Source organism: Melanostigma gelatinosum (assembly GCF_949748355.1).
Source record: "Melanostigma gelatinosum genome assembly, chromosome: 19".
NCBI classification, from domain to species: Eukaryota; Metazoa; Chordata; class Actinopteri; order Perciformes; family Zoarcidae; genus Melanostigma; species Melanostigma gelatinosum.
In genome coordinates this window covers 22032669-22052654 of record NC_136652.1, presented here as the reverse complement: position 1 = coordinate 22052654, position 19986 = coordinate 22032669, and the positions used below count along the sequence as shown (strand labels likewise).

At 43.7% G+C, this 19986-nt stretch overlaps 2 protein-coding genes across 3 annotated transcripts in view; one reads left to right on the top strand and one right to left on the bottom strand.

Annotated features, from left to right (window-relative positions):
- Nucleotides 1-3361, top strand: part of txlnba (taxilin beta a) — a 12491-nt gene extending 9130 nt beyond the window's left edge. Inside the window, exons 8-11 of one of the 2 annotated variants that reach the window (XM_079291350.1) lie at nt 308-382; nt 1461-1553; nt 1719-1814; nt 1999-3361. In XM_079291350.1, the coding sequence (XP_079147476.1) occupies nt 308-382; nt 1461-1553; nt 1719-1814; nt 1999-2940 (1206 nt within the window). In that variant the 3' untranslated portion in view covers nt 2941-3361. Of the gene's footprint in view, nt 1-185; nt 261-307; nt 383-1460; nt 1554-1718; nt 1815-1998 lie in introns of both variants that reach the window. The other variant, XM_079291349.1, reaches the window with a different exon arrangement.
- Nucleotides 3362-12948: 9587 nt separating this feature from the next.
- Nucleotides 12949-19663, bottom strand: slc35d3 (solute carrier family 35 member D3). Its single transcript, XM_079290608.1, has 4 exons — nt 19381-19663; nt 17869-18079; nt 14656-14813; nt 12949-13804 (listed from the first exon to the last, which is right to left on the bottom strand). Exons 1-4 carry the CDS (start codon nt 19603-19605, stop codon nt 13082-13084), a joined length of 1317 nt encoding a protein of 438 aa, XP_079146734.1. The 5' UTR covers nt 19606-19663; the 3' UTR covers nt 12949-13081.
- Nucleotides 19664-19986: the final 323 nt, after the last annotated feature.

Sequence of the window (19986 nt, the reverse complement as noted above, 5' to 3'; positions counted from 1 at the left end):
ATTTACAGTGTCATCAGTTTTATTTCTCTGCTGTTTCTGTTACTTGATGTTTGCTGTCATTATATTGTCTGCGTTGTGAGTCGTGTCAGAATTAGAGGCGTGACTTTAAAGGAATCATAATAATGGTTTGTATTCTTGTTCAACACTATTCCCAGATTGACTGTGTATTGTCTCTGTCGCCGTAGTTGCTTAGGGAGGCTATTGACAAAACAAAGAAATGCTTCGCTATGAAGGAGCTGGAGCTGACCATGAAGAAGAAGGTAAAGACACATCTGTAACGCGTCTCCGTCTGCTCTCTTCTAACCAGTTACTGGTTCAGGCCGCTGAGTGGAAACTGCAGACTAAGACACTCACAGAACAGGGGACAGTGATGCAGGCACAGGTGAATATTCACCGACGACAGGTAGCACACACCTGGTGATCAGCAGCAGGGGACCAGATCCTTCAAACTGAGGGCCAGACCCGTAGAAACACGGAGCTCATGGAACACAACGGAGAACCTCTGATCCTTTCCAACTGTTGGATTCATTGATCTTATTTCAAGAGTTCAGTTAACTAATGAATTAGTTTCATATTTCATACATTTTCTGTAAAGTTCTAAACACAGTTGCAAAGTGCAATCTAAAGATATACATTTAAAATGACCCTTTAGAGAACCCAACATGTATAAATGTTAAATTGCAAGAAGGTGGTTTCACATTTCTGCATGTTAATGAACAGAGAAGTGTTTAAGCTGCAGCTCAGTTCAAACCACACGTCAGCATCATTTCTATATTTTATTAAGACTGAACGTTACAAACCGTCAAGCAGCAGATTTTCATTTTGTAATATTCACTTCCAACCGCTGAGTTGTAAGTGAATATTATGTTGCACTCCTGAATGTTTAACACTGACAGTGTGAATGATGAATGGGCTCCAGCAGTGTGTAAGGATCATAAGTAATGACTGATGCAAGTTGCAATTCATCACTTAGAAGCAAATTATCCAAAACTTCATGTTCCACCAAAATTGAATGCATGAATCACGTTTTGGTTCTTCAAACATACATTGATCCTGAAAGTTAGCACAGTAAAGGCACATCAATGTATTTATCTCTTTGACAGCTGTTTGTCTTTGAACAGCGAGGCTTTGAAAACGACCACATTCATCTTTATTACAAGTGAATAAAAGGAGACTGCTGCTGTTTTAATTCCACTAAAGTAACATTTGCATGAGCTGGTTCGTGCCTTCAGAATGATCACAGTGAGCTGCATTGATGGAGGTCTTGTTAACTGTCAGTCACAAGTGTGGATAAAACATCCAACTAAGGTCTCCCTGTTATATAGTGTGTGAGTGAGTTAACTGAACTCATATTGAATTGTTTGTTCAAGTTAAATGAAAATAAAACAAAACAAAAAAAGATTTGAGTGTCATGTTTGTGTCTGTCTGTGTTTTATTCCGACTATCTCGTCTGTCCACAGCTGGCCCTCTACGCTGAGAAGTTCGACGAGTTTCAGACGACGCTGGCCAAAAGCAACGAAATCTACGTCCGCTTCAAGAAGGAGATGGATAACGTAGGTGGTGACGACTGTGTGGAGCTGAATGAGGATGTTGTAAAACGTATTCCTCTCAAAGCGTTCCATGTTTCTAGTTCCTGCAGCTCACATTCGTCCGGCTTTTGTTTCCTGACGGTGTCGCTGCAGCCCGTTGTTTGCTTTTTTAACTCTTCCTCTTTTTAGATGTCAGACAAGATGAAGAAAATGGAGAAAGAGTCGGGTCTGTGGAAGACGAGGTTCGAGAGCTGCAACAAGGCTCTGACTGAAATGATGGAGGAGGTATGTCGTCAGTGTTGCCACAGTTTCTTGTAATTCTCAAACTCACGTTGACCCTTCGGAGGTTTTGCAGAGTCTTGATAGAACCCAGCGAGGTAGACCAATGCTGCTGCTGAGCTGTTAACCTTCAAGTTTTAGTCTCCCAATATCTCACTTTCTTTGCGTCTCGTCTTCTCCATCACACCAGAGAACCGAGAAAAGCAACGAGTACGACCTGTTCGTCCTGAAGATTCAGAAGCTGGAGAGGTTGTGTCATGCCCTGCAGAGCGAGAGGGCAATCCTCTATGAAAAGATCAAGGAAGTCCGCCAGGCTAACACCAACATCCCTGCAAAGGTCTTCAGCAGCTCGAATGCTGACGAAACCCCCAACCCAGAGGGTGTTGACAAATCTGCCTCGCTGATACCTGTGGAGGTCCAGGAGCTCCAGGAGCTCGAGAAGGAGGACTCTGTCTTAACGGAGGGTATGACCCGTCTGAAGGAGGAGCAGGCCAAGCTGCAGGAGATTGCCGCTTCCCTGATGGCCACACCTAGCGACAATCACGAAGACGACAATGATGACGCAGACACCGAAGAAGACTTGATGTACTCTGCGTTTGTCCAGTTCAAAACCAAAACCCAGCTCACAGAGGAAGCAGTTTCAGTCCCTCAACAGGTGCTAGATGTCAAGTCAGAGGCAGCAGAATCGGTTCTCCCACAGCCAGATAAAGTTGAGGAGGATCCAAAGCCTTCTGAAATGATACCAACAGACACAGTACAAGTTCCAACAAAGGTCCAGGATAAAGAGGTTCAAGCTGTGAAACTACGTGAGGAGATCCAGCAGCAACCTGCTGAACAAGCACCGACATCTGAGCCTGAAAAAGTCAAGATCGACCCACCAACAGAGCAGAAACCACAAGCAGCAGAGGCCGAGATCTTGGTCAAAGCTGCAGAGGTAAAACCAGTGGTCCCAGTAGGAGACAGGAAGGTCCAGGCTGAACCAGTGCAAGGACCAGAAGAAGCACCAACCAAGTCAGAATCAGCTTCACCCGCCGTAAACACACCTAAAACGACTGCCGCCTCAAATGCAGAGTCCTCCAAGAAGCAAACACCGAAGAAAAAGAAGAAGAAGAACAGCAAGAATGCTAGCTAAAGTTTAGAAGTGTGTGTGTGGAGTTATTTGGGTATAGTGTGTGTGTGTGTGTGTGTGTGTGTGTGTGTGTACGTAACTGAAATCATACTGTGCCTTTGCACCTTTTGTAAAAGTTAAAATCTTTAGTTTATCCCAACTGGTTAAGTGTTTTTTTTCTTCACTTTTCTCAAGATTCAATGTTACCAGATGAGGACAGACATTTAAATCTGACTGTATTTCAAAGCCTGGTCGGGAACAAAACACTTTACTGAAGTATAGCAACGTCTAAAACGTTAACTAAAGGGCCCTAAAGAGTGAAAGTCTGCCTTGTTAAGCAAAGTGCCAAAACAAAACCCCGGTTGGTATCTATGCCAGTACAATTGCAGTGTCTCTTTTAAACTAGAAATCACAGCAACTCCAATAAAGTCATTTTCTGACAATTTTACATTTTTTTTGTCTGCTGTTTATTTTATTGAACTCGTCTGAAATCTCACACCACAATTTCATTCCAAGATGTTTGTCTTGTGACGAGTACATCAACGTCTCTTTACTGCTATAGTTGTGAGGACTCTCGTTGAGTCAATATGTTCCTTGGCCTCCCAGACACCAGATATATTTACTTTTAATAAGTATGAGTGTGTTCATGTTGGCTCACTTTGACTTTAGATAGACTTTGATTCAATGATATAATAGACTAAAACAGGAGAAGTTGTACTTAACTTTTTGTACAAAGTGTAAATCAGGATGGGACTTAACAACAAAAGTGGAACATTTTGAGGAGAAACTACCTCTCTGCAACTACTCATGCTGCTCCACAGTGCAGAGCTTGTAACAATCGTTTGCATGAGGTCGCTAACAGGTCGACAACCTGTCAACATCAAATTAAACAGGTAGAAGACCGATATGTACGTCACTAATTTGTCCAGTTTCCCAGTTTCAACAGTTTCCCAAGCAGTGCCAGTGCAGATCAGATCAGTTATTAAGTTCACTTTAGGTACAATAAATGGAAATAATGATACAGAAGAATAAAACATATATAAATAACTAAAAAAAAGAGTCACCAGAAGAGCAGAATGATCTGCTGTACTTGTGAGGACACTCATTGATGAATTGTATTTTCTACACCAACTTCTGAACAGTTCTGGTGAGGACGAGACAAAATGTCATTACTTTTCAAGAATGTCCTCGTTTCTATGTCTAAACCTGTTGGTCCTCACAAAGGTAGGTAAGCAAGAAGACACACACAGATTTCAGTGTGGGCTCCCAGGTTTATTCCACAACCAGAGCTCACAGGTTTAATGATATATGTATTAAGACAGTAAGTGTTACACCACCTTCCTCTACTGTCAAAAGCTTGGGAATATATATTTTTGATGATGCCGAACAACAACATCTCCACTAGATGGCGGTGTTTTCCTCCACAGGTCAAGGGTTTTACACCTGTTTATTACATTCAGAAGGCACAACAATCTCACAGCCACTAGATGGAAACAGTGTTCTTCATATCACATATGTAATTCACAACATATGTGATTTCAAGGCATTTTACAATGATTTCAAGGTTTTATTCCCACATGTTGTCAGTTTTATCTTCATCATTTCACAAACAGCAGTGTTTATGTCTCTGTCATCAGTTTCTCCTTTGATTTGATGACCAAACACACCTACAGCCTCCTTATTGTTGGTTTAATACTCGACAGCATGATACTTTATAGATATTGATGTTTTATTTGTTATTAAAACTTGACCCAAGTTACATTATGTTAAGTTATGCTATTTGTCTTGATTTGAACAGTGACAATGCACAAAGAACTAACTGCTATTCTCCACCTGTAGTTTTGACACCTCAAGGTCCATTTGGCTGATTTAGTGCTTTTGATTGGATCTCATGATCTTCATCAGTTGATATCTACTCAGGTTTTATCTCAATGTAGATGCTCAAAATTGAAAATTCTCAAATTCCATGCAATATTAATTTTTTCATTCGATTTCTTTCTTAATATTTTTGTTGTTTAACTCTTCTTTGTGTTATTCATCAAATACATTACATATAGATCGACTTGGTTATTAGTTTGACTGTTAACACTTTTTGGTCATTTATAACAACAACAACAAAAGAGTGAATGAATGATGACAACGAAATGCTTTACATTGTTAAATGTTGAATGCACTTCAGATCTCAACATTCTATCAATGTGAGAGAAGGTGTGGCTCCTTTAACAGAAGCTACAACCCTCTCTCCTGGTAAATGTGGCCTGTTCACAGAAACCTCCGATTCATTTCACATTCAGGTGAACGAAAGAACAACTTTTGCAGAAGTTACAGCTGCTCATCGAGTCTTTACAGCTTCAAATCCTGCAGAAGGTCAGAGTTCAGTGAGAACTTGCAGGTGGAAGATAAATAAAGCAGCGCCGAGTCTTAAAAACACTCCTTCCATATCTGCAGGAAACCTAGAGGACGCCTGCCAACATGCAGGAGGAACGCCTCTCATGTGCTGCCCATTAAACTAAGCTGAGCTGCATTTTCTACCGTCGTTGAGAAATGACACTGACAGACGAGAGAGAGGAGAGCGGTGCACCTGCTGAGCTTTCCTTTAATCCACTCAGGCATCAAAGCGTCTCCTCTGCCTTCACTGACAAACCATCCTCCATCAAAAAGAACCGGCTTACCTGCCAGCACACAGCGCGGGAGTGAGTGGAGCAAAGTACAGGAGACACCTGGACCAGTCAATGTGACACCGTGTCGGCTTTTACAGTTTGAGGGGTTCAGGTCACGAGGTGGAGGTACAGCTTATGGATCGCCTTCATCGGCAGCATTGTCGTGTTGGACCAGCACAGCTGGCATGTTGATCAACAGCGTATAAGAATCTAATATTCAGGGTTTGTACAAAGTCGGGAAAGATGGCAAAATGCTTCATTTCAAGACGTTACGTGAACAGAAGTTTAGGAATATGCTGGAAATCAAATATATGAAAAATGTTTCGTTCTCAACACAATCTGGTGTTTCATGAACACAATCACTCTGTCGACATCTGAACCCGGAATTAAAAAGTGAAGGAACTGAAGGAGTTTCCGTGAGTACTAAAGCTTTGAGTCTTGCTGTTTGAACAGATATAGATGTTGTTATATTCTCTCTTCACTGATGATTTAAAGGCTGTTCTTTGACACTGTGATGGCATTGACACAGTCCAGGAGCCGAGTTAATGTGAATGCCTCGCTGGGTTTAAATGACAGATGAAGTTGGATGTCATCTGCATATAAGTGATAGGACACATTATAGCTTTTTATGATCGGTCCCAAAGGTAACAGATAAAGGGAAAATAACAGAGGCCCCAGAACCGAGCCCTGCGGTACACCACAAGACAGCGGAGAGGTAACAGACACAAAATCACCCACAGAGACATTAAAGGTTCTGTCACTGAGGTAAGATGTAAACCAGTCTAACGCTATGCCAGATATGCCCACCCAATCACGAAGCCTCTTAATCAGGATGTTATGGTCTACAGTGTCAAATGCAGAACTGAGGTCCAGAAGAACTAACACAGAGCAGGTACCTGCATCAGCACACATGAGAACGTCATTTGAAACCCTCAGGAGATCGGTTTCAGTAGAGTGTTGCTTACGAAACCCAGACTGGAACTTGTCGTACATGTTGTGCCTCTCCAGTGCAGCAGTAAGTTGTTTGGCCACCACTTTCTCTACAATGTTGGACAAGAAAGGCAGTTTTGATATGGGCCTGTAGTTCATGGGCAAAGCTGGATCTAAGTTAGGTTTCTTTAATATGGGCTGGATAGTGGCATGTTTGAAATAGGAAGGGACAATTCCTGTAGACAATGAGGAACTGACAACAGATGTTACTGCAGGGCCAATAGTTAACAGAACCTTCTTAAATAGAGAGGATGGAATTATATCCAGAGGGCAAGATGATGGCTTTGTTTTGGTAATTAAGTCCATCAGGTCTTGAAGGCTGATAGGCTGGAAAGAGTCCAGAACAGCAGGAGATTGTGAGGAGCTACAAGTTGATGGCTCAGATCCCAGGCCGAATGCCAGACCTAATACCTGTTACCTTATCAATACAATAGATCAGGAATTTGTTGCAATCGTCAACAGAACAGCATGGTACAGTGGAGACAGGCGGTGAAACAAAAAGATCTCTTACAACCGTAGTGATTTTGACTTTTGTCAGGGTTCCATGTTCCCGAGCTTAATATTGCACATAATGGGACCATGACAAAGGGTCCTATGTTCCCCTGCTCTTCATATGAGCCCTTTTTCTTCCAGGGGTCACATGATCAACCTGCTGCTGCTGATGTTAAAGTAAAACACAAAGATGGAACCAGCAGAAATACGTCCGTCCTTCTTTAAAGTAACGCTACTTCTATATGTTCTAGAACAATGGAACTGATCCAAACCTTCAATCATTTCAATCTCAAAGAAATACTTCTTCACAGCTATTCTCAGCGGTGCCTTCAGACCAGAGACTCCTGAACGTTTGACGTCAGACAGCCTGAAGCTGGTTCTCTCTGCTGGAGAGTCCAGTCAGCTAAACGTCCTCACCGTGCTCACCGCGTGGAACCACTCGGTGTGAATAGTGCTGCCGCTGCAGCTCGCTGGCTGGGAACATGTTACCTGCTGATGCACCTCAACTGCTCCAAATCAATGCTCTACTGCAGCGGCTGGAGGTTTGAGAGGAGCAGCTCACGTGTGCTGATCCTCAAACTAACACGTTATGAACCGAATGAATTCATTGTTCACACCAGAACCTTTGCTTCATCTTGTTTTGTTTCCGTGATAGTCAACCTGCTGGAGATGTGCTGGTATAAATACTGTGGGGGGGGGGGGGGGGGGGGTCAGGTGACCAGTTCCTCAGAAAATGCATCGTGGAAGACAGAAGGTTGTGTTCTGTTCTCTCACCAATGTTTGAACCAACATTTCAGAAAACACAAAGAAGAATCATCTTAATGTCAGTCATGAAGTGGTGAAGTTTCATGGTGATATCTATGAGTTCAAATGTTTCCCTGTAGTGTCTCTTAATAAAAAGTGTGTGTGTGTGTGTGTGTGAGTGTGTGTGTGTGTCCACTGCTGATCTGGAATACTACTGGATCAATCTTTTGTGCTAATGCACGACTGTATGCTGAAGGAGCTCACGTGGTCGCAGTGATTCACAATTTTTATTTTTTGAAACATGTTTTATTGACTGTTTTATACCGTCATTGACTCGTCACTCCTCTTAAAGGGCCGGTACGTGAAACGTCTTCAGTGGCAAAAACAAAGTACAGCGTCTGTTGAAGGACACGTTCTGGCCTCTGTCTGATCCACAGAAACGTTTCTTCTCCGCCGCCATCTTGACTTTGTCCGTGTTTCCAGCTTGTGGCTCTTTTTGTCGTCTTAATGGCGTCTGAAGCTTCCGCTGACGTCTTTGTCCCGTTTCACAGTTTGTGTTTATTTCCTCTTCAGTCTGTCGTTGTTTAAAAGCGTTTTTTCTTCACAGCGGATTTGCAGCTAAACTCGGAGCCCTACGAGCCACTTTGCATCAAGTTCAGCATTCTTCTTCTTCTTTACGCGACCTAAACGCGCTCGCGGGTCTTTTTCCCGTCGCAGCGCGGCGGCTGAAGATGTGTGTGAAGTGAGATGTTCTGTGTTTTATCAGATTTATTTTTAGCTTCCAGCACTTTATTCTCGCAGCGTCTCAACATCAAGTTATTTTCTTTTTGACGTCAGATGAAAAGCTTTAAATACAAAACACTGAATCTTTTTGGGATATCTCACACAAAACAGGATTCTGTGCTGATTGTGAAGAGTAAACATCTGCTTCAAACACGACATTTGATTGAAATTCAGGGAGAAACCCTCAGTTTATATGAACTAACTTACAGCTTAGAGCCAAAAAGACTGATCCAGAAAGTAGTGCGGAACCTCTGCCTGTTCTCTGACGTCCTGAACAGAATCGGAGAAAAATTCAATTCAATTTCACTGGAAAAGATAAAAGCCGAGTTATAAAACGTGTTTACTCCTCCTCCTCCTCCTCCTCCTCCTCCTCCTCAACCCAACACACGACTTACACTCTGCACATGGCTCCAGATGAGCATCGTGTCAGTGTGTGTGTGTGTGTGTGTGTGTCTGTGTGTGTGTGTGTGTGCGTGTGCGTGCGTGCGTGTGCGTGTGCGTGTGCGTGTGTGTGCGTGCGTGCGTGTGTGTGTGTGCGTGTGTGCGTGCGTGCGTGCATGTGTGTGTGTGTGTGTGTGCGTGTGTGTGCGTGCGTGCATGTGTGTGTGTGTGTGCGTGTCTGTGTGTGTGTGTGTGTGTGTGTGTGCTGCAGTGAAGCGTTTGAAGGACAGTTCTCGGATGGACTTTCCAGCAGCACAGTGCTGAGTGGGCCTCTTAGCCGAGCAGTTTTCCTCCTTTTCCCTCACTTGAGAGTGTGGAGATGCAGTCGTGCCCATGAGCCAGGCAACGATCAGGTGTCACACTGATAGTCGTCGTGAATATAATCTTTGACTTCAGCCGAGAGGAGAGAAAAGCAGCCGAGCGTCTGGATTCAAACAAAGACTACGGAGGACGATAACGATCTCTGCCATGATGGTGAAACATTCCGCTTCACAGAGCAACTCGTCCACACACACACACACACACACACACACACATGTGCGTATACATACAGACGTAATGAACCATGTCATGAATAGAATATCTAATCATGTAAAGTGATTCTTTATGAGCCGCGTCCCGTCACTACTGTCTGCTGATGGAAGCAGCAGCCAGTAGCAGGACTTCCCTCACAAACAACACAACAAGAAACATCCCACTGAGACATGCTCTTGATATAAAAAGGAGAATTGACTTTGCATTGAACCTTGCAAATTGAACAGCAGATGTTCCTTTCACTTCATGAGACGGACTCAGAGAACAATACAGAACACGTGAAAATAAATAAAAACAACCTGGGAATCATTGTTTGTTCGCTCGTATTCATCTCAAAATAACCCCAGAGACCATTTAATATGCACCATGCGCTGCCTGAGTGTGTGTGTGTGTGTATAGTCTACTTGTGAGGACCAGTGCTTAGACCTTCAAAGTGAGGACATTTTGGTAAAGTGAGGACATTTTGGTGGAGTGAGGACATTTTGGTAAAGTGAGGACATTTTGGTAAAGTATGGACATTTTGGTAAAGTGACGACATTTTAGTAAAGTGAGGACATTTTGGTAAAGTGAGGACATTTTGGTAAAGTGGGGACATTTTGGTAAAGTGGGGACATTTTGGTAAAGCGAGGACATTTTGGTGGAGTGAGGACATTTTGGTAAAGTGAGGATATTTTGGTAAAGTAGGGACATTTTGGTAAAGTGAGGACATTTTGGTAAAGCGAGGACATTTTGGTGGAGTGAGGACATTTTGGTAAAGTGAGGATATTTTGGTAAAGTAGGGACATTTTGGTAAAGTGAGGACATTTTGGTAAAGCGAGGACATTTTGGTGGAGTGAGGACATTTTGGTAAAGTGAGGATATTTTGGTAAAGTAGGGACATTTTGGTAAAGTGAGGACATTTTGGTAAAGCGAGGACATTTTGGTGGAGCGGGGACATTTTGGTAAAGTGAGGACATTTTGGTAAAGTAGGGACATTTTGGTAAAGTGAGGACATTTTGGTAAAGCGAGGACATTTTGGTGGAGCGGGGACATTTTGGTAAAGTGAGGACATTTTGGTAAAGTAGGGACATTTTGGTAAAGTAGGGACATTTTGGTAAAGTGGGGACATTTTGGTAACGCGAGGACATTTTGGTGGAGTGGGGACATTTTGGTGAAGCGGCGACATTTTGGTAATGTGAGGACATTTTGGTAAAGCGAGGACATTTTGGTGGAGCGGGGACATTTTGGTAAAGTGAGGACATTTTGGTAAAGTGAGGACATTTTGGTAAAGTGAGGACATTTTGGTAAAGTGAGGACATTTCATACTGTCCTGACTTCTTCAAATGGCTGTGTGAGGGTTATGACTAAGTTTAAATTAGAATCAGATACATTTTAGCGAAATAAACGAGAAACTAAGAAATTAATCCTGGACTTGTTTTATTTTTGGTGGGACTTTTTTGATTTTTAAAACAAAGAGACTGATCTAAAGAAAGAAATCGAGTCATATATATATATATATATATATATATATATATATATATTATGTAATGCTCTCTAGCGATGCCAGCATTACAATTAATGAATTATTTGGAAGTTGTGGAAGTGTAAAATGAGCTCAATCCTCTGTGTTATGTGTTTTGGTTAACTAACAGTTAACTAGTCTGATTAGTTAACTGTTAATATATAAGTATATGTTATGGCTACAATATGCAGAATGATGCATTGAAGAAAACAAGAATGATTCAATGTCAGCTGCCTCGAAATAACTTTTTCAATGAAAAAAACAAAACATTTCAAATACATTCATGCACTTTTGCAGTCTTAACTGATAACCTGGAGATTTAGAGAGAAAAACCACATCGACAGTTCTTTAATGCAGCTGCCCGCTGACTCGCCATCACGCAAACACAAACCTGCAACACCGAACACCGAACAACGTCATGCTTTTCACACCGAATCTCTTCCGTCGAACATACCGGATGAACCAGGCTGCTGAACTGAAAGGCTTGCAGCTCGAGGGGACATCAGATCTTTTGTAGCGTTAAATGAAGTTTGGGCGACTGTGAGAAAGAAAAATCAATATCAATCGATATCACCGCTTGACAGGTTTTTCAAGACGCCTGTAGCTTCTCCTGCGTGGGCCGAGTGGATATTTGAAGGAGCGAAGATCAACGTTTCCACTGGAGTGAAATACAGTCCGACAGCACGCGGCTTACTGCGGAGATGCTCGGCGTTAATGCAGAGATCGCTCAGCGTTAATGCCGGGTAGGGGTCAAGCGCAGAAGGTTCCCTGACTGCATGTTGGAGGAAGTAGTCCGCCTCACGGTGCAAAGACGCTCATCGTGCACTTTGTGTTGAAAGCGTGACGGAAGTCTACGACCGGAACGTAGATTTAGCAACAGGAAGCGGAGAGTTCTTCAGCTAGTGGTCGTGAAGTCAACATCGATCTGCTGACAAGGAGTCGCGTAACGTTCGTTACCTCAGTTTATCTGTCCATAATTCATTCATCGTAAAACGTAACAATACTTTTATTGAAATAACCTGTTTGCGGAATTGAGGAAGTTTTATCGAATGTTTTCGTCTCCATGTAGCTTTTCTATTGACACTTTAAAATGAGCATGAAAATATGAGATCGTAAACGCTGCTGGTGATGAAGAACACTGAGCGATGTTTGATTTGAAACAAAGATACGACGTGTTAGTGAGCCAGAATCTGAGCTCGTAGGGGGATCATTGAACTTGCATTGGATCGGAACAGGCTAGCTGTTTCCCTCTGCTTCCAGTCTTTATGCTAAGCTATGCTTCGCTATGCTAATAAGTGGCCACACCACAGTGTTCAGAAGGACACAAGAAAAATAAAATATCTCACTGATGCACGAGCAGACAATAACATCGTTCTCAACATAACGGCACATTATTATTATTTCTTTATGAGTCAAAAGAGGCGCCGACATGTTCTCGTGAGCAGAGACATGAACGGAGGATCAGCAGTAAAGCGTGACAGTGTGAACAAAGACGTCAACATCCTGTGAACCAGCGCATGCTTCTTTGTTTACAGGCAAAGACACTGGATCTGATCCACGTGTGCATTAAAAAGGTTTTCCTTCAGACCCTCCAGCCAATCAGAAGCAGGAGCGTCGCTGCTGTTTGCGTGCTGCTCCCTGATTGGATGCACTCTTCTTTTCTACAACACGGCTTCTGTTCAGCTGGCTGATCTCTGGGGACGCAGACCGAGTCATGCTACACGGCGGCTGGTCAGAAGGTATCTCTGACGGCAGCTTCTCCCCTAAACGCTTCGTCCTGTTTTCTCCAGCAGGAGCCTCTTGTTCTTCTCCTCCTCTAAACAGAGAGCATGACTTTCTCTTCCCTGAGAGCGTTCTTCAGAAAGCTTTCATCGTTTGTTCAGCGCTGCTAATAAAAGAAGTTCCCGGTTGTTTTAAGTCTGTTTTTTTCTTCTTCTCTGGTTTATGCAGCATGTTCACAACTGTTTTTTTTTATCCTCTAATTCATTCCGTTTCTTCTGTCCGGGTCTCTGTCCCGACCTCACGGACTCTGCTGCTCCATGTTATCAATCAAAGGGTCTTTCTTGGTAAACTGCAGATGTCTGATGGACCTCCACACCCCGACATAGCTGTCACTGACCGACTGACCGGAGGAGGCGGTGTTGTCCCCGTGGAGGTGCTCCCTCTGCATCTCCAGCGCCTCCTTCTCTGTCATGATTCGGGAACTCGCGCCGGCCTCTCCGTCTCCTGTCCGCACCTCTCTGTTCGCACAGCCCGCCGACGCCACCTCCTCCTTCCCATCGCCGCCGCTCAACACCCGCTCTGCCTCCGCACGTCCCGGATCACAAGCGTCGCCGTTCAGAGACGGTTTCTCCGCGTGAGGCTCGCCGGGCAGCGCTCCGTCCTTCCCGGCCACCTCCAGGTCCTCGTACAGGCTCTGCTTCCTCGTCTCGAAGTACTTGACGATGCAGTAGGTGATGGAGCCGACGGTGTTGACCACCACGCCGCCGATGAACAGCCGGGTCGGCGAGACGTCGCTGAACGCCAGCATGCCGACGGTGATGGTGGCGATGCTCTTGACCACGCCGACGAAGCTGGTGGTGACGGCGGAGTTGATGTAGGTGCAGTGCAGCGTGGTGAAGTTCATGGCGCAGCCGATGAGGATGCAGGAGAGGAAGATGAGCGCGATGCGGGGGTCCTTCCAGCCCTCGTACGACCACATGTTGACGGTGTCCAGGGAGATGAGGGAGCACACGAGAAGCACCTGAGAGAGACAAAGAGTCAGAGGTTGATTCAGAAAGGTAGAGACGGAACAAACGGACAAGCAGAGAAAGAGAAACAAGAGAAGGGGAGACATTTACACGCCGCACACAAACACAGGACTTCCACTCAGGAGACGCCGTTAGTGTCCCGAGTGAAAACAAGAGAAAGAAAAGTAGAAAGTGAAAAGATGGAGAGAAACAGTGAGAAGAGTTGAGACGAAACAAAAAGAATAAAGAACAGAACGAAAGATAACAATCGTAGAAACAAACAGAGAGAAAGAGACAGACGGGTAGGATGAAGAAATGGATGAATAGAAAGACAAAAGAGAGAGAAATGAAAGGAGGATGTGAGAAAAAAAACAATGAAAGGGAAAAGAGAAACAAAGAGAGAGTGAACAGAGAAGGAGAAAGAAGCGCTAAAGATAAAGAGAGGATGACAATGAGAAGCAGACATGCAACAAAAAGAAGAAGAGATCAAGAAAGAGATAAAAGCATGCAAACAATAAAAAGAGGAAGAGACAGAACCACGAAGAAACTGTTCACGAGAGAAAATAAAGTGAGCAAAATGTGTGTGATGTAGATAAGAGAAGACAAAGAGGAACTAAAGAACAGTAAAAGAAGACAAACTGAGAGGAAAGGAAGGGAAGAGAAGAGAAGAGAAGAGAAAAAGTAAATGAACCAAGACAAATAAATAGAGTGATAAGAACGAGAGAAAGAAAAGATGAGACAAAGAGACAAATTCAATTCAGAAAGAAACTGAGAACAACTGGACCAAAGATCAGCAAAACAACCTTCAACACGAACTCAGTAGGAATCAAACCTCGAACCCCTTCAGTGTCGATGCCTTGCTTACCGGCGAGGCCATGATGGCGATGGCGTACTGCGCTGTGAGCGGTCCGTGCTCGCTGTCCAGACTGGTCTTCTGGATCAGGACCAGGTAGGAGGCGTGGATGATGACCGCCAGCACGCCGGTGACGTACCCGAAGGGATCGCCGGTGAGATCGCCGGCACCTGGAGAGCAAGTCAAGAGGACGGAGCCCGAAGTTTATTCTTTTCCTTTGATGGAGTCGAATCGCGGCGGTTGAATGATTTTCCTGAAGTCTCTCCGGCTGATTCGTTTGAAAACAAGATCCATGAAAAATGGTCTAAAATATGAACTGGCAACATTCAGGATAAAACACTGAAGCTAACGCTAACGCTAACAGCACCTCGCTGGTCTCCTGAACATGGAGCTGCATCGGGAAACACATTTTCTGGATAACGAGTGAAACAAACACAGGACTTTGACTCCGGAGCAGCCGTTACTGTCCCGAGTGAAAACAGAGTCAACGTGATATGTTTTTGGTTGTTTTGTGTCTTTTCCGTCGTTTAGCATTTTATTTTGTATCTTTGGACTCGTTTTGCACCTCCTGGTGCTCATTATGGGTCATCAGGGATCTGTTTGGGTCGCTCACAGTAGTTTTGTGTCTGTTTGTTGCATCTCTTTGGGATCGTTTTGTGTATTTAAAGCCACACTTTGGAAGTCGGGCCCGTGGATAACTAAACACCGAGCACCTTGCTCTTCATTTGATTTGTTCTCTCGCACCTTCGCTTCTCAAAAGACGGAGTGATAAAAAAACAAAGTGTAAAATAAGAGAGGCAGAGTGTGGGAGAGCGAAGGTGGGAAATCAGAAGACACGATGAAAGAAGTCAGAGAATGTAGCAGGAGGACGGGAGAGGAATGAATCCACCTTTAGTCCGTATGTAGAACAGAAACGTACATTCTATCTGAGAGCCACAAAAAAACAGTGTAAACCAAACAAACACAAATCTACTCACGCCAAAGATACACAACACTCGACAAAATGAATCAACTAAATCAAGGTATTATTCTCTGAATCAACATTTTGAATCAGAATCAATATTGACTCTCGTCGTACCATGAATATCGTCCGATGAGGATGAAGACACCAGAACCTCTTTAAATGGATTGTTGATTGATGATCGATATTTATTTTTTACAAATTCCATAAAAAGACAGAAACCATCAGGGAATAATCTACTAACAAGTATCCTGATACATCTTCCTCTGAGCCATTGATCTCCATTGAAACACGTCTCACATTCATCGTCCTGCTGCCTCAAACACTCACTAGAGCGCCAAGCGTGGATTAATCCGCCGCTGAAAGTAGTCCAGAATAAATGTACTATTTCCTCCTGTTTGTTTGAATATAAACTGCAGTGAGCAGCTGATTTAGGAAGTCATTGATTTGTGTTCATAAAGATTTACATCTTCAACAGGAACCAGTGGGATCGGAGGTGAGAGACACGGACAGGAAGTGAGACAAGTCAGAGCTTCATGTGTTAAAGCTGCATTCTCTCTAGTGTCCACCAGGGGGCGACTCCTCTGGTTGTATAGAAGTCTATGAGAAAATGACTTATTTATTTATTATTTATTTATTTATTTATTCCCTCAGTAAACATTGTAAACATGAGTTTATGTCTCAATCTCTAGTTTCAAGTCTTCTTCAATACAGCATGATGTTCATTTAGTACATTATGGTCCATTTAGAGTCACACAGACCATAAAGCAGGGGATGCTTTAGGGCGGGGCTACTGTGATTGACAGGTCTCTACCAGAGACGTATACGGCGTCTCTACGTCTCTCCTCCTCAGTCCAGATATGGTCACTTCCTGTTCACTGGTTTAGGAAAAAACAACATGGCGACGGCTGTAATTCAAGATGGAGACGGCTAAAATTGCCCAACTTGAGGCTTCAAAACATCAGTCCACAAACCAACGAGTGACGTCACCATGACTACGTCCACTTCTTATCTACAGTCTTTGGTTTTTACGTTACCTGAGGGCCACCGTAGTTCTCTACGCGCTTGTTAAATTTGCAAAACCATGGTTTCACACTCGGTGGCTCACGTTAGGGAGGAGTGAGCTGAGAGGGATTCCGTTGGTTGTAATCTGCAGCTTCACCACTAGATGTCACTAAATCCCACAAACTGTCCCTTTAAGGTTAGAAAACGATTGTGGGCGTGGTTGAGAGGAAAGAGAAAACGAACTAAAGTCGTCTCCAGCGTCGAGGTCACACACTTTGTTGACTCAAATATGATGTTTGTTTCATGGAGGTTAATAATGCACAGAAGCAATTTACAGACACTTTTGTAGGATTTGAGTCAAGAAATACTTTTCTTTCCCCAACGTCTGAAAACTAGATGATCAGCGAGATTAAACCCAGAATGGCGAGTCAGTCCATTGGATTCATATTCTGCACATTTCACACTTCATGTTTCGACCCCCCTCCTGCAACCCAAACACTGAGAGCAGCAGCCGCGGAGATTGATTCAGGAAATAAATTCTCTGCAGAGTTTTTTTGTTTTTGACTTCAGGATCATTAACGGTAATGGAAGAAGAAAATGTACTGATGGGAAAGATGATTAAAGGAACTTTACAGGACCAGAAATCAATATTAACGATTAAACAGCTTTACATATGAAGAAAAGATGTTTAACTGCGAAATTTAGAGAAGAAAACTAAACTTTTCTTGTGAAAGTTGAAGAGAAAAAGACTGAATGACATTAAAAAGGAGAAATGAAAGAAGTTATCAGAGTGAGGAGGAACAACAGAGAAGAAGTTCAGCCATCTAATGATGACAGTTGAGCTTAGATTCTCGTTATGGATGGATAGTTAGGGCATTAACTACGAATGGACTCTTGTCAATTTTGTTTCAGAAAGAGAAGGAGGAAATTATTTGAATTCAAATGAATTAAGGGAACAGGGATAAAAAGGTTCAAAGAAGAGGAAACAAGATGTTTTGTGGGTAATGTAGGCGCCAGGTGTTGACAAGGAAGAACTATGTGACAAATCTCTGGTTCTGCTGAATCAATTTCGTTGCTTTTTTCTTACAAAACTGTCCATAATAAGTCCAAAAATGCAAAGCTAAATCTGTGAGAAATATATTCGCTATTGTAAAACAGCAAAAATATGCAAACATTTTGGGAAAGCTGCAGCGAAGTCAATTGTTTTGTGCTGCAGAATAATCACAGTAATGGGCCTGTACAGAGTGTGTCGCGTTTACCAGCCAGTGCGGCTCCACCGGTGGTGATGATCACGGCGATCACCACGCCGACAGACGGCACGCCGTTCCTCAGCACGCACACGCCGATGCTGAGCGTGAAGAGCGGCAGGCAGCGCTTGAACACGACGTACATGGGCAGGCTGAGGCCGCGCAGAGACCACAGAGTGAGGGTGGACTGCAGCGTGGAGAGGATGCACACCGGGCCGAACTCCTGCACACAGAGACACAACAAGGGAAATAATAAACACTGTGTCGGTCTCACGTTCACTTCCTGGAGACTTAACCCACAAGATAACGCCACTCTAACCCTGAAACTAAATAAATCTCTGAGATTTAATGAAGTCCCCGTAGTGTGATTGTTTTAACTGGTCCCCACAACGTGCTTAACACACACACACACACACACACACACACACACGTTAGTGGCTCTGTAAGGTTAAAACATTAATTTTAAATAAGACCAAATTTAAAGATGGATAATAGTTGAGTCAGCAGTCAGGGGTCATTGTAAATATACAAGATAAATCAAATAAAAACTAAAAATATATATAAACACACAAGTATATCTGGGACAAATTCATTTTTGCATGTATTTGGTCATAAATATGAATTCCTGTTATATGATATAATAATACTTTTGTCACAAACGAAGGGAGTCCACACGAGAGATTTAATAAGATAAACTCTGAACTTGATGCTAACTTAGCATGCTGCACCATAACGCAGGGGATGCTTTAGGGGCGGGGCTACACAGTGATTGACAGGTCTCTACCAGAGACGTATACGTCACTCCTCCTCAGTCCAAATATGGTCACTTCCTGTTCACTGGTTGTCAAAAAAACAACATGGCAAATATTTACAGTCTGTCGATACCAAACAGTAACGTAGGGGGCGCTGTGACGACTGTTCTAGTTATTGATACACACAGAGGATATTTATCCTGATTTCTTTAATTCATTTTAACATCAGTCCATCCTCCATTTTTAGCTGCTTCCTGTTCAGCTTAATGTGCATTTTGGCCGAAGAGATTTTGAAAAACAGTTTTAGCACTTTACAGTGCAGAGTTCTACTATTCTCAAAATTAAATATTAATTATTCACATTGGCAAATTGGCAAATTGATGACGAGGCCACGTTTCTTTGAGCACTTTCCTCCTCTGGCACATGTTGATGAAGCAGAAAACACAATATCCAGTTGGGTTTAAAACCTGCTTTTACAGCTGCAGCTTGATGGAATAAGTAACTGTGGACTGCTTCGTATTTCATATTCAGTATAATATTGAAGTTATTTTTCTTTTGTTAGGTCGAGTATAATCACTTCTCATAATACCTGGTTATGAGACAGATCAGAGTACTTATATACTTATACTGTGTACTTATATGTTCCGCCTTGTTACATGACTAGTTGCAGAGAGAATATCAAAGTAGAGCGATCAAACAGCCCGCACTGCACCTCTGGATGTCTCTGGATGTCTCTGGTCCCTGTTTGGGAACCTCTTTTCTTTTCTTTTACCTTGGAGAGCTGCAGGCTGAACGGCGGCACCTTGACCTTCCCCAGCCGCCGGAGGACCTCCAGCGTGAGCGCCGCGGTGCTGCTGGTCAGGAGCTGGACCAGCGTCAGGAAGTTGAAGTGATAATTACTGATGAGGAACTTCAGCAGGATGTTCAGGGAGCCGGAGAAAACGCCGTGCGCCACGGCCACGCCGATCCCCAAGAAGCGGCTCTTCAACGCGTCCATGGCGGTTTGCAGGTCGCTGTAGAGGAAGTCATGCAGGAGACAGGACGCTCTGTTGGGTGCCGGTGGTCCGTGTGACAGCCCGGGGTCGGAGAGGGTTAGTCTCAGGGATGAGAGGGGGGGGGGGGGGGGGGGGGGGGGGGGTTGGGTTTGGGTTTTTACGCACAGCCGAGACGCACCGCAGCTGGACGGAGACCCGGGAGGAAAGGGAAGGACGCGAGGCACGTTCACGGGTCTGTGAGGCGGAATGGATCCGCACTCAGGACTCTTCTGTCAGGAAACGTGAAGAAGGAGCGCGAGGAGCGCGAGGAGCGCGAGGAGATCCGGTTCTTCTGAGTTCAAACTGCAGTTTTCAGCTGCGTCTAATGCAAAAGAATCTCTGTT